General features: G+C 38.9%; 1 protein-coding gene across 6 annotated transcripts in view; it reads left to right on the forward strand.

The window, feature by feature from the left end:
* Positions 1–21,874, forward strand: part of MTX2 (metaxin 2) — a 35,200-nt gene extending 13,326 nt beyond the window's left edge. The window contains exons 2-11 of one of the 6 annotated variants that reach the window (XR_013957129.1): positions 272–319; positions 1,308–1,354; positions 8,823–8,942; positions 13,376–13,448; positions 16,476–16,552; positions 17,243–17,335; positions 18,052–18,090; positions 18,441–18,619; positions 19,277–19,353; positions 21,377–21,439. Coding sequence is in view for 5 of the 6 variants with exons in the window: in XM_080620444.1 (XP_080476570.1) it covers positions 272–319; positions 1,308–1,354; positions 8,823–8,942; positions 13,376–13,448; positions 16,476–16,552; positions 17,243–17,335; positions 18,052–18,090; positions 18,494–18,619; positions 19,277–19,353; positions 21,377–21,587 (911 nt within the window). In the remaining variant the exon portion in view is untranslated. The other 5 variants (XM_080620444.1, XM_080620445.1, XM_080620446.1 and 2 more) reach the window with 5 other exon arrangements.
* The last annotated feature ends 985 nt before the right edge of the window (positions 21,875–22,859 follow it).

Here is a 22,859-nt window from a genome sequence, read left to right on the forward strand (position 1 = left end):
AAGACCATTCTGTAATGTAGCATGTAGCTTGAATTCTAGCTTTTCTTGCAGCAGTAAATTTTGGGACTTGGTTTTCTGTTCTGTGTTGTCCCTCTGTGAGCAGGAGAGAAGTATGGGAGAAGAGAGTGACAGTGGGATATTTTTAGGGCAGGTAAAATCTTGCATCAGCATCTTTGCAGTTTGAGTTCCTGCTCTAGGTAACGTTCATGTTCAGTTAGCATCTGTGAACATGTTGTTTGTTTTGCTTAATTAATTCCTCCTCTTTCCACAGCCGCAGAGCCTTGGCCTGAAAATGCTGCATTGTATCAGCAACTGAAGGGTGGGTACACTGTTCTTTTGCAATTAATAAATACTTTATTTTTAGAAAACACATTAAATGTGCACTAAGACAATTAACTGAAAGGAAACACAGAAACTGTAAAAGAGTCCTTTGTGTTGTTTGTCTGGTCAGAGGTTTTAGCTATGCTTGCATCTGCCAATATAAACCAGCTATTCATGGCCTATAAGGTCCTTGGTTTATTATTGACTCATTATATTGGCTGCTGTAGGCAGTGTAAAATGATGTGGTTGCAGGCGCAGTTGGCAGATTTACTGCACCAATAGCTGAGGCAGCAGATTTTTGAAGTCTTGTGGTAAAGTGGGCTCTCAGTAAAAAGGAACTGTTAAAATGTATAGGCTAGGATGGTTCAGGCTCCCTTTAGCAGCTCTTCATATATCATCAGATCACATTATGGCCCCCATTTGGGGCTCAGCAGCCTGCTACAGTTGTCAGAAGACTGCAAAGTAATGAAGACTAATAGGTAGCAGCCCTACTCTTCTAAGCATGGAATTTTTATTGCAGTGAACTTGTCATCTTTCTTTTGTGTGACAGACCTAGACACAGTGTGCAATATTAACTGCAAGCCGCTTTTATAGGTTTCTGAATACTTTTACTTTTTAGCCAGAGGAGTTATGAAGATGCGTTTTTATTTAACTTTGATTAGAAGAAGAGTAATTGGCATAAAACTCAAGCATTTGGCTTTTAGTTGTGAACATTTTTTTATTGTACATTGAGGTAATGTATGATAAGTGCAATTGCATTTGTGAGAGAAATACTCCTGGTATTCTGGAATTCCTTTTTTTTTTCTTCTTTCTTTTTTTAATATTCACATCACAGGTTTTCTAGTCCAGCCGCATAATAATTATATAAGTGCTTCTTTTTTTATGCATAAGAAATGCAACCCAGAATGGCTTACGGTTACAGGTCAGTGGCTAAATAGGTACTGTTGTTTGTAATTTTGTTTGTTTGTTTGTTTTTCTTTCAACAGAGGAACAAATTTTGCTTTCTGATAATGCATCTTCCCTTGCTGTTCAGGTAAAACGTCATCTTTTCTAAACTAAAGATGTTAATTCCATTTTACTTTTTTTTTAATGATTACCTAGCTAAAGTAACTGTATTTAGCTAAATGAATAATATAAGCATTATTTCTGTCAAAATCAGTTACTTATTTCTTGCATCTGATGTGCTTGACATTGCCATTGAAGTGCCAGAGCTTAAAGGACATGAGAATTTTGAAAGACCCATGTAGAATGCTGCTGCTTGTACTCATATTTATATTGGTCCATGTTTGTACAGTATCTGCTTGTCTACCTATTCTGGGGACTGTGCATGGTTTCTGTCTTTTGTCACTTGGTATGCTAGTTTGTCTTGTAACATTTTGCATGATGCTTATGGTTATTAATAGTATAATATAATAGTATAATAGCCAGAAGTTACTAATTCTCAAAGCTCACACTGCCCCAGACTGGAGGCATGTTTGCTTCATGCTGTGGGCATCAAATCTTTGTATGTCTCTGATAGGATTTTCTTCATTTCATCGTGTATAAAGAGTTGAGATCAAGTGTGGTTTTTAGAAATAGTCCATATAATTGACAAAGTTGCATCTTGAATTGACTTAAAGCACCTCTGTGGCTGTGAAGTCCTCATAAACTCCATTAACCTGTTAGGTTCAGTAACCCCAAGTCTCAAGGGGATGTTTTGCTCATTAGTAGAGAGGGCCTGCCTGTCAGAAGTGGTGGTGAGCAGGATGTCTGTAAGTTTCCTGTTCTTCAAAGCAACTTTGCTGCTGATGTGCTTAGTAGGGAATTGCACTGTTCCCCTGCTTTTTGCTTTTTGTGCGTGGTCTGGCTCAGAGCACTTAGAGCAGGCAGTCTTCGATGGCTGTCCAGAAAGGTTACATCTCATTTAGCCAAAGTGGGACACTTGGTGACTGTAATTGACATTATTGGTAAAAAGGTTAGAATCATTTGATCATGGTAACTACTTCCAGGATCTCAAACTTTTTTCCTTCAAGCTAGCAATCTGGGAGATACCTCTAAGAGTAAACTGTCACAGCAAGAAGACACCTTTGTCCTTTGCTGGAACAAGGAGTCATCTTTGATACATCAAATAAATGGGCAGTGTTTATTTATTTGGGCAGTGTGTTTTATGTTGTGCCTCACAGTAATGCAAATAAGTGTTTTTGTTGTTCACTTGATCTCAGTGTTCCTTTTAACTCCAGAAAGTATGTTTTTTGTGGTTCTCATGAATTTTCGCACCATCTAACAATACATATAGGTGTGGTTTGTATTTAAAACACACAGAAAAGAAACAATATAATTCTAAAATTTCCTTTTCTAATGCATCATTTTGCTTTACTGTTTCCAGTCCATTGTTATCCTACACATGTCACTTAGATGATAAATTAACTATAATATATTAAAAATGCTTCTTTTTCTTCAATATTCTCTAGCTGGACAGCTGATAGTAGCCATGGCTATAAATATGGCTCTGGTGGATATCTGATCTTAAACTTTATAGAACAATTTTGTATTGGGAAATCATATCTATTTTGAAGAATCTACGTAACATGGTTGTGACTGCAAAAGAATAACTATCCCTGGTGTCCTTGATCTCTTTTGAAATGATACTAGGATCTGTAGATCTGTAGTTATGTATTACTAGCTTGGTGATCAGAAAGCTTTAAATATACCAGTGTGTTTCACGTAAGGGAATTGACGAGTTCCGTTAGAATTTGTCTTTTATTCTGATGTGAGCCTGTTTATCTTTTTACTGGTTTTTTGTTTGTTTGTTTGCATTTTTTTTCCCCTGGTACTAAATTGGGCACATGAATATTACCAGAGCAGATACATATCTTGTTCATCACTTGTTGAACTTCCATCTGGTGAAAATGCTCTTTTGATCAGTGGGACTGGGACTCCAAATCCTGATGCATATGGAGTCAGCCACCATCAAATCTTTAAGAAACAGTGTTCGCAACAAGACTGTAAATATGCTGCATCTGGTCTTTCACATCTTTCTCAAAATCTCCTTGGAGCACCTGTTCATAATACTGCTGCAATAGATCTCATAGGACATATATGCATATATCTACGTATAAAATAAAGAATAAAATCCAGTGCCATAGAAGTAATTAGAGTAAAAGTTGACTATTTTAAAATCGACAACCCTGCAATACAGATGACATTTCATGTACATCTTGTCAATAGAGCAGATGAAGCAGACAGCAGAGCAAGTTACTCTCAGTGTAACAGACTGTTGTAGGCATTATGTTTGAATTAATGAGTGGTGAGAGCTGCAGACTGAACACAGGAAGTTGGTTGAGTCTTGCTGTTTTAATAATGATTTGACTTATGACTTCTCATTGTGCAATGAAATCTGGACTCCTGATTATAGCTACATGTCAGATCAGAGAGGGGGATTGCAAAGTAATTGTGGTAGGGGTCAATAAGAAATTCCCTCTCATCTTGTGGAACCTCTCTGCTGATTCTGGTAGTTGTCTTTTGTTGTTTGTTTTTTAATTCCTCTTCTGCCCATTGTTATTGGAAACAGAATAAATTAACAATTCCTTTCTCTTTTATTGGGTTCAGATTCTTTACATTTGTTGAAAATGCAACATAACTTCAAATGAGCATTATCTCTGGTACATCTTGGTGTTTCCACTCCTTGTTTGTTAACTGGAAGTAGTGTATTATACAGTTGTGTTGAAAGTGAAGCCCATTTGATCTTAGGCTGTAGAATCTTGATACTGAATGAAGTTTTATTTTCACTGCAAATGAAGTAAAATAAAATACCAATCAGTAACGGTGATCCAGCTGCAGGAAAGAGAACATTGTATGTAGAATGAAGGCTCTGTTCTTGTGAGATGTTTAGACCTCTTCCCATTAAAGATAATGAAAACACACACATCCTGGGTAAAGCAACTCATGGTTAAAACCACTGTCTGCTTATTTATTGTACAGCTTCCATTATACATCATTCTTGCTTATCAGCCTTATCGTAGTAAAAAAGCCACCAAACCCAAGAAACGAATATACAACTGTATTCCGATAACAAAACAACTCCATGACTTCCAGAAGAGGAAAAATGGGAGTTTTAAATAGTATTTCAGTCTGAAGCAGAGAGCCTGTCTAGGCTATTAATGCCTGGTGCAGGTAAGTTTAGTGCCTAGGTGGAAGTGCTGTGGCTGAGTAGGAGGGAGTGGGTTAATACAGCTGTGCCTTTTACCTCAAATGGAGCATCTCTGTGCACTGTTCCAACTTGTCAGGAGGAGGAATGTGGATGTTGAGACTGTCTCTGTTATTACAGGTTCTTCTGAAATCCTTATGCAGGTAGTCTCAGAGTCTTGCTTAAAAGGCTGTCTAAAATGTTTAGGATTGTGAAATTGTCATCACTGTCCTGAGATTATAAAGCCTGTAGCTCATTATGTTAGGATATGTATTAATTGCTCATGCAATTGATGTTGTTGTAAACGGTCTTAATATATTCCAGGAAAGTGCATTTAGAATTGTCTGTCCTTAGTCCTGAATGACAGAAGGATGTTTGGACAATTTAAAATTGTATTACACAGACCAACTGCTTATTTACTTCAACAAGTAATTAAATAAATATGTAAATCATGCATGATTAATTGCCCTCCACAGATTTATGATTTTTTTTTGTGTGTGTATATGAACTGTGGTTTGTTTTTTCTCTAAACAAAACATTAGCAGAAATTTGAACTTGTTGCTGAGGCTTGAACAAAGGCTTAGTACTGAAATAAAAATCTGATGATCCCTTTTTTAAAGAGAATAAAAGCTGGAATTCTTCATGATGAGAAATGCAGTATCAACATAATCAATCTAGCAGCATTGTGTTGTAGCTGAAAACATGCTTAAATCCCAAGCCATACAGGTACTGTTTGTGAGTGAAACATCTTTCATATAGTTCTAAGATGAAATTACCCCTGAATGAATAGCATCTTCATTTATCTTCAAAACCTCTGTGCTACCAGCGAATCTACTCTTTCTGCATTCTACAAGAATTACATTATACCATTAAAGCAGTGTTGTGCTGCAGTGTAAAATAGATTGTTTTGGAGAATGAATGTGGCTTTGCTATAAATTACGTTCACAGGTACAAAGGAATTTGTTATTTTGTTTAAAATAGTCACAAATATAATTAAGCTCTTAATTTATGTTAAACTACACATGTGGCCATTACCATAACTGGATTAGGAATTTAATCTGTCACTCAAAGAATGATACTGAACAGTTTTCATTTATAACCTTAGACACACTATTTCAGCTACAGGGTCTGCAGCTGTTTGATATGAAAACTGAATTATTCTGTAGATTTGTTCGTGGGTTTTAATTTTAAAATGTGTTCCTGCAATAAAGTAGAGAATAACTCTTTAGTTGTCATCACATATTGTCCTTTGGTATGCTCATGAAATAATGTAAAAATGAAAACAGAAGATGCCTTTCACTCATTCTTACAGCAGTATTGTGTGAGTGCTTTTAGAAGTGCTGCTGAGTCAGATATGGCTTGGAATGGCTCACCGTTTATTAAAAACTAAGCATGAATATATCTGCTTCAAATGAAGCCTGGAGTGTGCCATCTGAAAATAGTGTTCCTCATGTGGGAACATAAGTTGTGAACTATTTGAGTCTTGGCATAAGTAATTTCATTCTTGCCTCTGATCTCAGAAACTGCAATGTGGATATGATTTACATTAAGTTGTAACTAATATTTAATAAGTATATGTGTTTGCTCATATGTATTATTCTGAGAGGGAACTGGAGGGGAAGAGGAGAGCATTGTGGTGGAACTCTGACAAGGTGATTCACTGCCCAATGTCTGTTACGTTTCCTATTGATGGTGTCCAAACAGGGAGGGGAGGGCAAAGAGGAAGGGAAAGCAAGAGTAAAAATGGCATCTAAAACAATTAACTGTAGGAAAAAATGGAAAACTCCTCCCTCCCTTTTCTTACTCCTTTCCACTGTATTTCATGCATAGTAATTTTCCATCCTTGTCATCATAGGAAGTCACAATGGCATCGCTTTCTTGTATTGTTTCAAGGGTGGCGACAGCAGCAGAGATGAGAATGTCAGTTGAGTGAGAAGAGGATGGGGAGGGTGCTATTGGTTGAGAAGAGGATGGGGAGTTGTCCTGTGCCTGGCTGGGGTTTCTGGGCTCTGGGCTTTTGAACTATGCTAAAACAGCACAAAGATGATTGCTGTGATTATTTTTTTTTAGGTAATTGAAATCTAACCTATTACCTACATTTTGAATTTGAAATTGGGCAGGCTGTAGGAAAACAAACAAGCCTTAAGCTGATACTGTCCTTTAAGCAAAGCTGTTGTAAATGTATTCTCTATCTCTGGCAGGTGTCACCTGCCATGATTGAGGTGAATGATAGGCATATGATTGTTGATTAATTTTGTAACTAGTGTCACCTCAAAGCTTCCTATCAGCCTTCATATGGCTTCTGATACTTCATTTTCGCACAGCAAAACGTATGAACTAGCTTGTTCTGTGCTGACTTTGAGAACAGAGTGGCTCATGCTAGTCACTGGAAGGACAAGAGGCAGGGCAGTGCAAGACATAGGCATGTGTGGATCAGCACCCAGTAGGACAGGAAAGGCACTGAGAGGCTTCTCCATGCTTTTTCTTCAATTTGTTTTCCTTGCTCCACGGCTCTTTATTTCCTAGTCTGTAACAGTAAATATTTGGAGGGCAGGGAAAGGCAGGCATAATTCATCTGGTGGCACGTTTTTTTCTCCCCCTGTTCTATTTCTCCTCATGGACTTGCAGCAACTCTCCACCTCTCTGTGTAGAGGAAAGTCTTCCATTAAAAACAAGGTGTACAGAGGCAGTAGCCACTTTCTAGACTTGATGCTTTCAGTCTTGAAGAAGAGAAGTAGCATTGCTAAAAACATTGTTCACATTTCTCTCTTCCCTTCACAGGTGCCAGAAGTGTAGGTAATGATAAAGGTAGAGAGGCTGGAAGAGTGTGAGAGGGAAGACTTAGCTTGCAGGGAAGCAAGACAGCATAAGTGGGAGAGAAGCTGACAGACCCTACTAAGCAGAAATCTTTATTTTTAATGCCTTTATCTGTTTCTTACATTAACCTCATCCAAAGAAAGGACACACTTTGTTCCAGAAATAACTTAGAGAAAAGTGTTTGTAGCAGACATGATATTAAATGTAGTTTACTAAACTGGACAGTTTTCCAGGCATCTGCTTCAGTCATTGACCAGTGCTGATACTGCACAAGAGATTAGGACCCTGTTTTTAAAATGACAGAAATGCAGATACTCAGTGGAATATATGGATAAAGGAAGCACTCCTGCTGATGCTAGGGGAATAAATTCAGTTCTTCACAATCTGAGATTTCATTACCCTTGTTTTATGCTGCATTAACTAGTATAAGCCATGAAATTACTTATTCCATTTAAAAGCCTGACTGTTTTGGTTTGATGTCCTTCAGTTGTAGTGAATTCTGTGTATTTATGCTTGAACTAAGTTTTCTTTGTTTGTGTAAATTCTGTTGGGCAGTCATCTCTTGATCTTCTGTAACATGGGCAAGGGGAAAGAAGAATGTTAATCCCTTCTCTTTATGAATTGATACATATAGTTAACTCTTTGGGTAGGTGTTAAGCATACCCCCCCCCCCCCAAGTTTATCTTTTCCAGAAGGAATTTAGTTCTTTCCCTGCTTAGAGTTTTTTTGGAAGAGTTGTTTTCAAAGTGTCAATAAACATTTTCAGTGGATATCTTTACAGTTACCTTGGACTGAGAAACTTTATCTAAAGTAATGTGTACCAGTTTTACTACAGGCGTGAGAGCCAATTCCCTCCGCCCCCATTCTGAAGAGCTGCAACTGCTGTAGTATTATTGCGTGAGAATCCCAGGTGCTGGAGGAGATGCAAGTTGTGGCCTACTAAAGTCACCCTGTTCATTCTCTGGTAGTACATTTTTATTTCCAGAGGAGAAAGAGCAGGAAATTTAATACTGTTCTTCAGAATGAGAAGCACCTTTGAAAGGCTGTGCTCAGTTAAGTGTCTTATTTGTAATTTTGCTGTTACTGTCTTATCATTTTTAGGTGAATTTTCACAAGGGTTTGATTATGTGTCACTTGGAATTCAGTTGGCCCCTTTCAGTCCCTTTTTAAGTTGATCAGCCGAATTTATGATGTTAACAATAATCTCTAATGTGCAAGAATAAGCCTGGGCTTATTCTTTCAGATCTTTCAGATTGCTCAGCTTTTGATGCTGTGTCTTTGAAGGGGTGTTGATATCTTAATAAATTTCAGCAGAACTGCACTGGGGTGGTTTCAGCCTTCAATCTCTCACCCTACACTCCAAAAGCACTAAGAGGAACTGAGCTCACTCCCTTTAGCTTATGGTTTCTCTCACGAAAAGGAAAGGTTTACTTGCCTGCTCAAATTATGTGTGTGAGGTACCCAAAGGGAAATGAGATGCTTTGAGCTGGAATAATCAGTGTTCCACCACATCTTTTAGCAGGGCCGGAAGCCATGGCGGTCTGATACCATCTGCACACCAAATGGGCTGGTTCCTGACACGTTCTACATGAGAAGTCAAAATGAGAACAAATCCTCCCTTGATCACTGGACTAAAGCAGTAAATGAGATAGACTCACAAAAATTGCTGCTTTATCCTGCTATCTCTTAATATTTCTTTGATCTGTGCCAATTTCAACTATTTTGGTAATAGTTCATGCCACTTTCTGTCAAACATCAGTTATTATCTAAAATCTAATTTATGTAGTTTGTATCAGAAAATAAGATTTAGGTTTTCTGGTGGTAGATGTTCATAAGAATGCATTGGTCATGATTCTTGTCTATCTCTTTTTCTGAAAGAAACCATAATTTCTGTAAATATGAAATGCATTCACTGTGCTCTAAAACTCAAACACCTGTGTTGTTAATACTCATAATTGCCAAAGCCTGTTAGTTACATCAGTGAAAGAATGTAAGTTCTCTCATAGCAATGCAAATTGTAAGGCTTATTTCTTAGGCTGAGCCCTTGTGGTCTGAGATAGTACTGTCTCCTTGTGTCAGTTGACATGTATTTTTTAGCTAACTTGAAGGCTATCCAGTGGACCATTAGCTTAAGCTGAATCAAGAAAGGGATACTGGCCTACTTCTCTAGGTAATGATTAGTTCAGCAGTGTGGATCCAATAAGGACTGAACTTCTCTCATACTGTGAAGCTTTCCTTTGTTTTCCTGCAGAACAATATGTAAGGAGCACTTAAAATTTAATAGGATACAAATTACAGCTTGACGTACTGATCTTTTAATTCCCTGGGCTTCTATCTTTTTAAATATGTGATAGCAGGACTGTATTTTTTTAAAAAAAAGGTTTATTTTATAGCATTACATGATTTTTGTCTTCAACTCTTTCATTATTCAGTTTCCTCTTGTTTTTGAATTTCATTACTATTTCACCACTCATCTTAAAGTCAATCCTAAATATAGACAAAGACTGAAGTGGCATAGGTGTTGGCATATTGAAGGGAGTTCCTGGAACAGGCCTCATAAGGCTGCTGGAGAGGCAGTTGCAGTGGTCAGTGTTTCTGAACCTTGCAGGACTGCTGGTGTGAACGCAGAACCGGATGGAGTTGCCCAATTTTAATCTTGAATCACTCTTCAGTTTCTCAGGCTCAGCCCTGGTCATCAGTTTTGTTAGAACTGAAGATGACTATTCCAAGGAAGTTTCCTCAGGTTTTTGGTTTGGTGTTTACTTCAGGGTCTGTATTGTTTTTAATAGTTTTTTTAACCTCACTGAGGGTAGAATGACTTATTTCTAAGCTTACCAGAATCTGCACTTTATTATACAGAGTAGCGAGCATTTTTATTTAGTTAATATTTGTTCCCACATTAGAGCTCAGTTTTAGTTCAGACTTCTCTCTCCTCTTTTCATTACAAAGTGCAAAAAAAGCACATGGACACAGTGTGTTTGCATTTCTGAGATGCCAAAATGGCAACGTATTCTCAATCCTCTTTGCACTAGGCCAGAGGCTGAGGTGGAATTTTCCTGCCAAGTGTAATGAAGGTTCATATTCCTTGGTCTGTGGATATTTACTGAGAAGAAGGAGGGAGATAAAGTTCAGATTCAGATTTTTGATGGAAACTTGGCTGAACTCTTTACTCTGAAAAGATTTTATTTATAGTTCAGTCTCTATGCTGAGGACTGTTTTTGATAGAAACCTTGTACTATGTAGGAGCTAATATATGATGTGATGTACAGTAGGCAACAATTTGCTGAAGCAGCTCATGTAACTTCAGTTTTCTCTGCCAGTGTGTGTTATTTCTGATATGTTGATATGAAAAAGTAAAAATTGTGACCTAACTCACCTCCTTTTGCTTAACTGTGTCTCTGCACTTCCAAGCTTTTCAGTTGTTCGTGTGTTGCCCTAACTTCAGTACAGTTCAGGCTTCTTCTGAACTTGCAGTGAGAATAGTACATGGCAGTTAAAAATTCATCTCTAGCTTAATGTAGAATTGCAGAGTTAATTTAGTGCCTTACTGTGAAAGAAATTCACTTGGTAAGTCTAGACCAAATGGAATTTTACATATTTTTGAGATGAAATTGAACAGCTAAGGAGTAAGTAGTATGGTAGAATTTTGCTGCACTCCTTTCACCCAAAGATGAAATTCTTTGGAGCTGTTGTTTGATGCCGTCAGTTCCACAGCACAGAACTGTTGAGATGATGCTGTTAGCTACTGGTGAAGCCTTCAGTAGAACAAAGTCTTTGTACTAGTTGAATTAGGGTTTATGTTTTTGGTGGGTTAGATTGTGTCCAGGAATGTCATAGGAGCATTTAATCTAAACCAAGTTTCTGCGTTCTTGTCTCTTAACTACTTCTAAAGAAGTTGCATATGAAGCCCCAGTTTGAGCAGAAGACATGATGGAACAGGCTGGACATTGCTATGTCTGGAGGCCAGCAGGCAAAGGACGACATATAAGACTGACAGACCAATTCCTTAAATTCCTGTTTAAGAATTAGTCTTTTGGGTACTCTCACAGTTTGCATGGACTTTGGGATGCTAAGACAGAAAGAGCCTCAATTTTTGGTGGACTCTGACAGGCTCTCAAACTTAGAATGTGTGGTGATGTCAAATCTGGCTAGTGGCTTGTATTTTCTTTAGGTGATAGTTGCACCTTTAAGCAGTAATAGAGGTTCTAGTTGGGGTGAGGCATACGATAGACCAATTTATTGGTAAATAGTGCAGGACCTGCAATATTTGGCTTATGCTGACCATGACTAGTACCCTCTCTTCTTGTGTCTGTCTGTATGTCTCTCTGTTTGCATGTATATGTAAAGTAATTGGCTCTGAAAGTTAGGCTAAGGAAATCAAAAGCTGTAGAAATCCAGGTTTCCAGGGGATTTTGCAGAGCCTCCACAGTTCTGAGGTGGCTTTTTGTCAGCCATCGTCAGTGTCCTGTGTAGCAGCTTGTCATCCTAGTTCCTTGCTTTAAATTGGGATTTGGATTTGAGTTAGGTCATCTAAACCTGCAAGAGCCAGTGTTGTAAAGCGCAGTGCAGTTCTTGGATTTTGTTGGAAAAGGAACAAAGCTTCTGGCTTTTTTGCCCAGATTGGGTTGAAGTTTGGGAACAAATGACTTGGAGAGCAGGAGAGAGGAGAGGGCTGTTTGGGTTATTTTTGTTTGTTTGATGGATGCTACAGAAGCCACAAAGTTAGGAACAGGGCTGATATCAGTGTTCGTTCTTGCCTTATGGTCTCGTTTAGTGCAGAGGTAAGCAGTCTCAAGGTTAAGGTTTAGGTTACTTTGATGTCTCTGGTTAGGGTCTGAGCATCTAAAACTGAGAGAGTGCAATTTACTGCTGGGTCCTGCAGTCAGAAGAGCTAGGAGGAGGCTCAAGTAGAAAGTGCTGTGTTGCAGCAGCATTTTTCTTCATGGTGGTAGCCTTCTTGGTTTAGGCTTTTTTCACCTCAAGCCGCTGTGGATAGACAGGTATAGTTTTGGAATCTGGAATTGTGACCTGTCTTAATCGCAAAGAAAAAATGATTGCTAGGACTTAGCTGAGACGACCTGTGAGAGACTCTAGAAATTAAGAGGTTCCTTATTTGCCATGTTCTGCCCAAATTACAAATATTTTTCTTGACATTTTGATATTCAACAGAAACATACTAAGGATTTTGTGGTGGTGGCAGGTGCTGACAAAAATTGGTATCCTACTGAGAATGCTTTGAATCTAAGGTTACAGATAGAAAGAAACAGTAAATTGGTCACTTATGCTGTGATTCACTTAAATTAAAGATAATAAATACTTCCTCCCAAAGCAGACTTGTGCTCTGACAGTAGAGCACGTAGAGCAAAACCTCTGCTACTATTGTAAATAACAATCATAGAATGATTTGGGTTGGAAGGGACCTTAAAGGTCACCTAGTTCAAATCCCCCTGACATGAGCAGGGACACCTTCCACTAGACCACATTGCTCAAAACCCCATCCCAGCCTTCCAGGGGTGGGGCATCCACAACTTCTCTGGGCCACCTGTTCCAGTGCCTCAAATCCCTCACAGTAAAGAATTTTTTTCCTCATGTCTAAATCTACCCTTTTCTAGTTTAAAGCTATTACTCCTTGTCCTGTCATGTAATGTTGGATGGTGCTATATGTGCTTGCCGTTACAGAACATGAACTTCGTTAGCCAGCTTTAGCCAGAAGAAATAAGTAGTATTCTTTTCAGGAGGGTTAAAATATCACTTAATTTTATACAGCCACAGCATCTAATTGTGTCTGTCAGATACTGGTCCTTTGCTCATCTTGAAAAAAACAGTAAGAATAGATGAAACTTCATTAGAAGAATTCTGGTCAATGACTGGATAAGAAACAGTGGTCTAAGGAAGTTAAAAACACCTTGTTTTTCTTTTACCTACCCTTTTTTCTTCCTAAAAGTAGTATGCAAGGATCTATACTTTGTAAGCGTGTGCTAAGAACTAGCTAAACATAGCCAAATGTATTGAGGACACATTTGTTTGTCACTGGTGTATTAATGCTTTTTAACAGCGACTCTTTGTTTCCAGGCCTTTTTGCAAATGTGCAATCTGCCAATCCGGGTGGTTTGCAGGGCAAATGCCGAGTACATGTCCCCATCTGGTAAGTGTGGCCTTCATTTAGATTACTACGTTATACCTCCATTTTGATACCATGGCAACTATGCCTTGTCTTGCTGATAACAGCTCCTGTGTGTGGGTTGACTTCCCCCCTCCTCTCCAGTGCAGTTTCTCCTCTGCAAACAATTAAAACAGTCAAATGCAAAGTAACGCTGGCATAATGTGTAACTGCCCTGTGGATGCAGTACCTGTATAGAATACTCAGACAGTTCAAATGCCTGGTGGAAACCTCTCAAGTGCCTGAGAGTGGTTGAATTCTGAAGCAGAAAAACATATGTTTCCGAAAGTGGCTTTATTCTGCATCTAGGGAATATTCCAGTAAATGCTGTTATGTTTCCCATTGCTGGGGTGAGACAACGTTATAGAAAGATGATCTTTTTCTACCCTCTCTGGGAGATGATTGCCAGGATGTTGATACAGAAGACTAAAGGGTGCACCGTCATTGTTAGGGGTGACAGCCAGTTTTAAATCATCCGCTGATCCATAAGACTCTGGAAAAAATCCAAACCACCAACAATAAATTATTAGAAAGGTGACTGGTTGCCTGAAAACATCAGAGGCTGGCTTCAGAAGGTTGCCTGAAAAATCAGAGTTGCTGAATGCAGGGCAAAACATCTAGCAATCCTTGCACCCTGTCCTGGATTTTTGTTGTGAGAGAGAGGTATTTATTTACCTGGTATCTGGCTTTGGCTGATGACTGCCACATGGAAGTGCCTGTCAGTATATGTCTCCCAGCTGCATGGGTTCTGTTGCTGCTACTGATATTTTGGTCAAAGCAGTGAAATGATGTGACTTATAAAAAACCCAAGTTGCTTGGCAGCAGTGAAAAACCAGCAAAATATGGAGGTATATAAATTGTTTGTTAGTAAATAAAGGTAGCTTTGAAAAGCTGAATCCATGCATGGAGGAGCATCTCGTGTGCACAGAGGAGTGTCTTGCATGTGCAGGAGGACTGGTAACAGTTGCATGCTGTTACTTCTCTGGCACTTGGCACCCTTGTCCACACTTGCTGGCATCTGATGTAATTTGGGTCTGAACACTTCCTTCTTCTGCTGAAAACAAGGAGCATAAGAGGGAAAATGATGCAGCTTCAGGTTTAAATGTAGGTAGAAATACATGTGTTCTTTTTGCCCTTATTCCTGCAGTCATTATTTTTATTATTATTTTTATTCACTTGCCTCATTTGCTTTCTTTATATTGGTCCTTTACGATAATTCAGACAAGGTTTTAATTTGTTCCCTTCTCCCTCCCTACTACCCTGTCTCACAGCAGCAGCAGAGAGAGATCTGCATGTCATTGTTTTGGGGAGAAGGTTATTTATGTCATAGTCATTGTAATGACAAAACCCATTCTGAGGGATTCAGGAGTATGATCTTGGTGTGTGAAGCGCAGTCTGGTTTAAAACGCTGAATTCTGAAGCACGAAGGGGTCTGTGTTTCCTTCCGCAACATGCAGCATGTGGATGCAGATGAAGCCTTTGTTGGTGTGATGAACTTCATTTATTGCCCTTAGGCTGATCGAGCCAGTGAGAAGTGAATCTCATGATTAAGACCATGACTGAATCTGCTGTTAGAGTGAACAGTGTGTGAGCTAGGCCGAACAGTAGGTTGTGTTTCAATGAAGAGTGAACGTATTGATAATAACATATTAAGAGTCAGGTGGGTGCTGATCTTGTTCTTTGGACTGCCTATTGAGAGCAGAGTTTGCCCACAGTGAGAGGTGGGCAAAGTAAGGTAAAAGGTTTCTCTGCCCCACTGCACTGTGCAGCCTTATTTACTGCTTTTGGGCTTGAGGATGTTTTCAGTAATACAAAACATCCAGCATTTTATGGATTATTTCAGTCATGTAAACAATCCTAAGGGATTTAGTCTTAAATATAAGGTTGATGTTTATCAGTTGCACTTGGATGAAGATTCGCAGGACAGAAAACCTGGTTAGGGTGGATTGGAGCAGGAGCCCTCAGCTTCACACCCTGAGAGCTGGGAAAAGGAGTGTGAGGCAGCTTCTGTCATGCTTCTGGGCTTGGTGTGTATAACAGGGCTTCCTCTTGTATCTCTGCTTGCCTTAAAGCTTTAGCTCAGTTCTGCATGCAGGGAAGGTTACCAGGCAGTGAAGGTGGTGCATGCAGACTTGGGAGCCCTTCACACCCTGACAAGTTCCATCAGTGATACAGTTATTTCCTAGTCTCCTTTTCAGGACCGGCCATTTTCAGCCCTGCTCCATGCGGGACCCTGGGGGCTCAGTTTCATAGTCTGAATGTTGAGCCTTACTAGGATTAAGTTTAACCCCATTTTGCTTCCATGATGATGAAGCAGCTCCTTACCCCTCCCAGCTCCCCAGATTGTGAAGCTGTGGGTCTCATACTGGGAACCTCTTCCTGACCCCAGGACCAGGGGGTAGAAAATGCCAGCTCACAACTGGAGAGTGAAGATTAGGGCAGCCAGTAGGAGCCAGCTGGCCCAGTTGTTGGAAATCTGAAGGACTGGAGGAGGGAGAGTCAAGACCCTGCCTTGCTGAGTGTGTGCTTGCACTTCCCCCTGCTTGCATTCCTGAGCACAGTGCCTCGTCTCCCGTCACCTTTTCAGCAGCCTTTTCCCCTCCAGTGGGTTAGAAGGGAGGGTGGGAACTTACTGTGTCGTAAAACTAGCCAAAGGCTCTGCCTGCTTTCCTGGGATTTCCCAGCTGTACTTCAGAGAAACATTGAATTAAGTCTTTCCAGCAAAGCAAAATCCATTATTAAAATATAAGTAGATAGATCTCACTCAATAACTTTGAAATACACAATTGCAAGTATTATTTGTAGAAGAGGTTCAGAAAGAGGAGGATGTTTGTTATTACAAATGTTCTCTGGGTGAGCTATGCATGTTAGAGCTTTGCTTGTGCTCATTTGAAAGAAACAAAACCCTGCTGATGTTCAAGTGTACCTACAGTATTTAATTGCTTTGAAAATTGTAAATGATGTTTTACAGATATAAAAGGCTCTTACTAAAATACATTTCTCATTTTACAGGCAAAGTACCCTTTATTCATGTGGGAAATCAAGTAGTATCTGAACTTGGGCCCATAGTCCAGTTTGTGAAAGCCAAGGTAATAGTATGTTGTTTTTGTCAATTAGTGAATAGCATGTTAATCCTGTTTAGCTTTGTGCTGATTTGGTGGTCTCTTCTGTAATGTTACCTAAAAGAAAGATATGCTGGAGTAGGAGTTTGTTAAGGTGGAAGTGTTTTTCTTTGTCATTTACTCAAATTCTGGAAGTAAATTCTATGCAGCATAGCTGTATACCAATGCTGGTCTCTGGGAGTGTTCTGTTTCTGGGTCATGGAGCTCTTAAGCCGAGAACTGACTTGTTTAGATCCTGAAGTGTCAGATACTGTCCAGATTTGCCTTTACTTCCCCCTGCTAACCCTCCCCTATATTTTGAAAACTACTGTATTTTCACTGAGCAGTTGGTAAAGCTGTATCATGGATATGAGTTTGTGTTTACTCCTTGACACAGATATACACTACCCAGGAAGCTGTGTGCTCAAACTGTTTTCATCTATAACTGATGATAGGCTATATTTCTTGCATATTAGCTATGTTATGTTATGATGATTTCTTTTTAATTCTTAAGGATGTATGTAAAAATTGCATATGTAATTTGTTACTGAACTATGTAAGAGATCGGGATCTGAGCCAAAGCTCATTGACTTCAAAAGTCCTTGGATCAGGCATTGCTGAATATACCAATATCCTTTCTTCCACGTATGTCTTTTTTTTATCTCTTTTCCCCATTAGGGCCATTCTCTCAGTGATGGGTTGGATGAAGTCCAAAAAGCTGAGATGAAAGCCTACATGGAATTAGTCAATAATATGCTCTTGACAGCAGAGGTACAGCAAACCATAGTAACTCCACATGCTTACATAAGTAACTATAGGCAAGAAAGCTTTAGGACGTTTCCCTGTATTGGAAATACTTCTTGTTCTCAGATTAGGTTGTTAACTTTTGAGGAGAAAGGAGGCAGGAATAAATTCTCTGTGTGCTATGGGTTGCTTGCTGAATGAAATGTTCCTGTAGACACAAGCCAAATGTATGATCCCCTCATCTAACTGAAGTGTGTCATGTAGCAGAAGTAGTAACCAACTGGACAATGCTAGCGGTCCTGGGGAACCCACCCAACCCACAGCTGGCCAGGCACCCTGCTATCAACTTCCACAGTGTACGTGCTCATATGCCTAGTGGGAAGCTGGATTTGTGTCCATGGACAATTAACATGATACAGTCCCAGCATGGAAACAGTGTTGGAAATGCCAGGAGCCTGCAGGTGGCTGGGGAGCTGAGGGCTGGTAACCCGTGCACTGAGTTAAGTGCAGCTTGGGCAGTGGGAATGGGCCTATGGTTGCAGTTTGGATCTGGTACTGGTAGAGTAAGCACTACGAACTGGGCTTTTGTCTTCCAGTTTTAAATTCTTTTCTACATTCAGAGGTCTACCAGAAGGAATGAAATGGACATTTAATCTAATATAGAAAATTCCAGTTGTGAGAAATGATTGTCTCTATATTCTCCTTTATTAAGAAGTTGTAGTAAGTGTTCTTTCTGTTCCTAGCTCTATCTCCAGTGGTGTGATGATGTTACAGTAGAGGAGGTGAGTGGTTCTGTGGCATTTATCATAATTAAAATTTAATGAGAAAACACTTTTGCTCACAATTGCAAGTCCCTACTCATAAATGAAACATTGAGGTTTATACCAGTAATGATACAGTCTTTTCACTTTAATTTCGCTTGCATATACGTTTTAGGGAAGTTGTGTCATTACTGAAGGTAGCCAACTGCATAATAGATAGGGCTTTTGTATATGTTTCTGAAGTAATAGTTTTAAATGGTTGTGCTCTAAATTCTGTGCAAATAATTACAGCATATCACACAACTCCCTTTCTCTTCTACAGCTCCCTTTCTGATAGACATTTTTGAACATTAACTGTTTTGTGCTTTCAGATATCTGTGTTTTCTTGTATGATAACACAGTACCTCTCTGTTTCTAAACAAAGATTACTCACCCAAGGTATGGCTCCCCTTACCCGTGGCCTCTTAACCGCATTTTGTCCTATCAGAAGCAATGGGAGGTAAGGCGAAAGATGAAAGCCATTGGATGGGCTGGGAAGACGCTTCAACAGGTCAGTATGAAAAGGGAAGCTTATTTCTTTACTATGGGTTTTTTTCCTTTTTTTTTTTTTTTTTTTTTTTTTTTTTAAGGCTTTGGAGAGTAACACTTTCTTGAAACAGATGAAAAAAAATATAGTTAGTACTTAAAACATTATCTGGAATAAGGTATTTGCCATTAGCAGCAATAAATCTTAAATTATGTGCAACCTGATGGGGTGGGAAGAAGTATGTTTTGCTATGAGCGTACATCTCTGGAGATGTTAGTGTTTTAGACTATAGTCCTGAAAATAGGTTGTAAGTTACAGCCCCCACTTCCTGTATGATTTTAATAGGCACACTTTGCAGGACTGCAGCTTCCCTTGTTAGAGGTCTAAAAAATAACCTTCCCCAAAGCAGTTTTGAGGTGTAAGTTAGTACCTTTCATTAAGCTAAGTTATAAATGTTATGGGAAGCACTTAATCAGAATTGCCTTATATTGAATGTTAGATTAAGTAACACTTAGCTACCTGCCTACTGTATAGGTTTGACTGATTTTAACAGCTTTTGATGTTACAACATGATATGTTCCATGTTCCCACAATCAGCGCAAATAGAGTAAGGAGGTTATTTTTTGCACTGTTGGTATTTCCTGACAATACAGATTTCTTCTCTTTTGTGTGTTTTGATAGGTGCTTGAAGATGTAGATCAGTGTTGTCAGGCTCTCTCTCAGCGACTAGGAACACAACCATATTTCTTCAATAAGCAGTAAGTTACTGAAATATTACATACAGGAATGTGAGATACAGATATGTATCTATTCACACACACACGTATACATGGAAAACTCCTAGTTTATTTTAATGTTACATGATTAGTTGTGGAAATACTAATGTGTGACTGGAATATAAACGTGACATTCCAGAAATAAGTAATGAAAGGTCTTAAAAGGAAAGTTTCTGCAAGTTTCTGGTGTTTTTTTTTTTTTGTGGGTGGTGTTTTTCTTTCTTTCTTTTTTTGTATTTATGATTCCTTTTGCTCCTGCTTGTCTTTCTTTACGTTTTACCACAACTTATGTAGGCTACAAATGTACACCTCTAGTTTCTCACTTAAAAATTATACATTTAAAGCCCTACTTGTATTTCTTGGATAATCTCTACTAGGAATGAATGTACATCATGCTGTCCAGGACAGCTTGTCTTGCCCCTGTTAACACCAGGGACAGTTCTTAATGAACTAAATTAATGTGAGGGTGCCTGTGAGTTTGTAAGTTCTGGGGGAGAAGCTAGCCCTGTATCAATAAAGGATCGGTTGAAAGTAAAAGCTGAGATTCACATTCCCAGGGGAGAAAAAAGGAACAACTTGGTCTTCATGGATGTCCTCTGCTTTCACCAGTTTCTGCCAATTGCAAAACATTTTCCCCCCCTTTCCCCCCCCCCAATAATTCAATATTTTTGAAATGTTATGGATTCAGACATCATTGCGTTAGTTCCCTACTGTCTCCTGTGCATAGACCGGACTAGAAATGTTTAGGTCTTGATTTCAGTTAATGGTATTTGGACAGAGGGATGTCTTCAAAAGGCAGTATATTGTCTTGGTTGCTTTTCTGTGCATGTGAGTTTGCCCCTTAATCTCTTCCAAGTTGAAACTAGGTGAGTGGTATAAATTGAGTGGATACAGAAATATGCATTATAGAAGACAAGTTTGAATTGCATCTTCTCAAATAATTCTTGAACTTAGTATATACTAAATTTTCTTCCTGTATTCCTACAAAATTGTAGCTTGGGTATTTTGTTTTTGCTGTTTGTTAACCAGGTTTCAGTTACAACCAGTTTCAACCTTTAAGCTCTTTAGCACTCTGAAATATTACAAATAAATTATGTGGTTTTTGTCCAGTATTTTTTAGTCTGTGACTTCTGGGAATCTGTAGGAGGTAAATAAGAAAAGCAGCCTGTTGCTGACGTATTTAAGGTATTACACAAGTGTCCATATCTCCACTGGAGAGTTCTTAGTGATCCACAAATAGAAAGGCAAAAATTTATCAGTTAGAAAACCCTTGTTCTGCTTACCTTGAACACTGGTATTGAAGGACTTGAAGTTATAAATGTATTTGGGGAAAAAAAAAAAAAAAGAAAAAGAGTGCACATGGGCTAGTTATATACAAAGCTTGAAGATGGCAATTCAGAAGGCTTATACTTAAATTAAGGTAGGATTGAAAGCATTCAATAGACAACTGTTTCCCAAAATACCCGTTTTCTTCTGTGTAGTCCCCCTTCAAAAAAGAGATGTTTTCAGCTGCTGTCACCCTGGAGCTCCTTTTATTATTGGTTGAACAGTTCCCCACTATGTAAAAGCACAAAAAGACAAAAAAGGAATAGGGGGTTTATGCTCCCCTGCCTTGTATTTTTTTTTCTCCCTTTGTGAGATAATACTTGGGGTTTTTGGATATACACCTGCAGAAGAAAAACTAAAAAGACACAGTGAGCATTTCCCCTTGTTACAGAACTAAAACGTGGAGCATGGTTTAAAGGTGGGTCAGTAACTCTGTCCAATTTTAAAAGTGTTATTTCCACATTTTGAAAGCAAAGAAAGATGCCATACTGAGAACAAGCAGTATACTTATATGCTGTATGCACAGTTTTCATGTATTTGGTAAGCTCAGTGTTGCCTGATTCTTTACCAATTCTTAGATTGTCTGGCCATCAAAAAGTTATTCAGAACAGCAGGGTTTTTCTTGATCAGGACTTGCCTTCCAAAATACCTGTTATTTTTTTTGTGTTTGTTTTTACAGACCAACTGAATTAGATGCTCTGGTATTTGGACATCTGTTCACAATCCTTACTACTCAACTAACCACTGATGAACTGTCTGAAAAAGTAAAACACTACAGTAACCTCACAGCCTTCTGTCGGCGAATAGAGCAGCAGTACTTCGAGGGTAATGATAAAGAGAGCTCCTCAACTGCTGCAGCCCGATCTGCTAAGAAGTCCTTACTGAAATAAGCATGTTGTTTGGCAGCCATGTGAATTGCATCTCAGTTTTTGGAGTTTGTTCAATGGATTGATTTTGAGAATGGAAATGTGTGTGAGCTTTTTAAAGCTGCCAAATCATTCTGGAGCAAGAAAAAACTCTAAATGTGGGTTTTGTGTTGTAGAATATGCTGTGCACATTTAACCTGAAACAACTTGTGGGCACTTCTATTTTAGAAACCTGTTTGCCACTTACCCTGAAGTGACCTTGGAAAATATTGTATCTGTATTAAAAAAAAAATAAAATACTTCAAAAAGTTTCTCTCATCTTTTTAAATACCTTTCCTGCAAAGTTTTATGTCTATATAGTTAATGAGTGGGATCCTACTGGCAGGAAGATCCTGTTGTTACCTAGTAGACTATGGGAAACTAGTTAGAATTACTAAACTGGGAATAAAAGGACTCTTAAAGATCTTAAATTTGCCTGCCTCAGCCAAAATTCATTCAGAAATTGTGTGAAAAAAATGTCTTAGAGCTCTGCAGCACACAAGTGATGTGATTTTATTCAGTCAGTTGTTACTTTGTGTCAAAAGTAGCTCCTCGCTGTAATTACTTCTTATGTGTGTCCTGCCTCTGCTTTTATTTCTTGTTCATCTTTGGATTTACATTTTTCTTTCCTTCCTATGATCTCCCAGTTTTAATCCTCAGCTTGTCTTGCTCTAAGAAATGAATTTGCTGGGTAAGATCTGTCTCACTGTTCTGATTTCCAGTATGTTAATGTTGCTTCTGAACTTTGAAGTACTTGCTGGGGTGGTTCTCTTAGCAAAAGGACTTTGTATGAGTTTGTGAGTGGCATGCCTTGGTCCCTCTGTCTCCATGTTATCCTATGGTACATATAGGCACAATAATGAACAGTAAACAAAGAAATATAATTGTGGTGCTCCAAGACCCCTGGCAATGTGGACTTTTTCAAGGGAGATGTCCTGTAGGTAGGCAAGGACTTGATCTGACTAATATTTCTTTGAATGCATTAAGTGGTAATTCTCCTTTTCTGTTCTGCTTTGTCAGTTGTCCTTGACGCTTTTCCCAGAGCACCAACCACCCCAGGAATGTGCCAGTGGCAAAAACAGCCCTTGTGAAGTCCTAGGCACAACTGGGAACCAGCTCATGCTGTTTGGCTAGTTGGAACTGCTGAGTTTTCTTACTATGAAATATATTCTTTTGACTGTACTACTCTATGTCAGAATACTAATGGCTTGAACTGGTTACGCAATGGTCATGAGATTTTTGGCCATTTTCTTTTGT

Source organism: Psittacula echo, assembly GCF_963264785.1.
Source record: "Psittacula echo genome assembly, chromosome: 6".
Classification (NCBI taxonomy): domain Eukaryota; kingdom Metazoa; phylum Chordata; class Aves; order Psittaciformes; family Psittacidae; genus Psittacula; species Psittacula echo.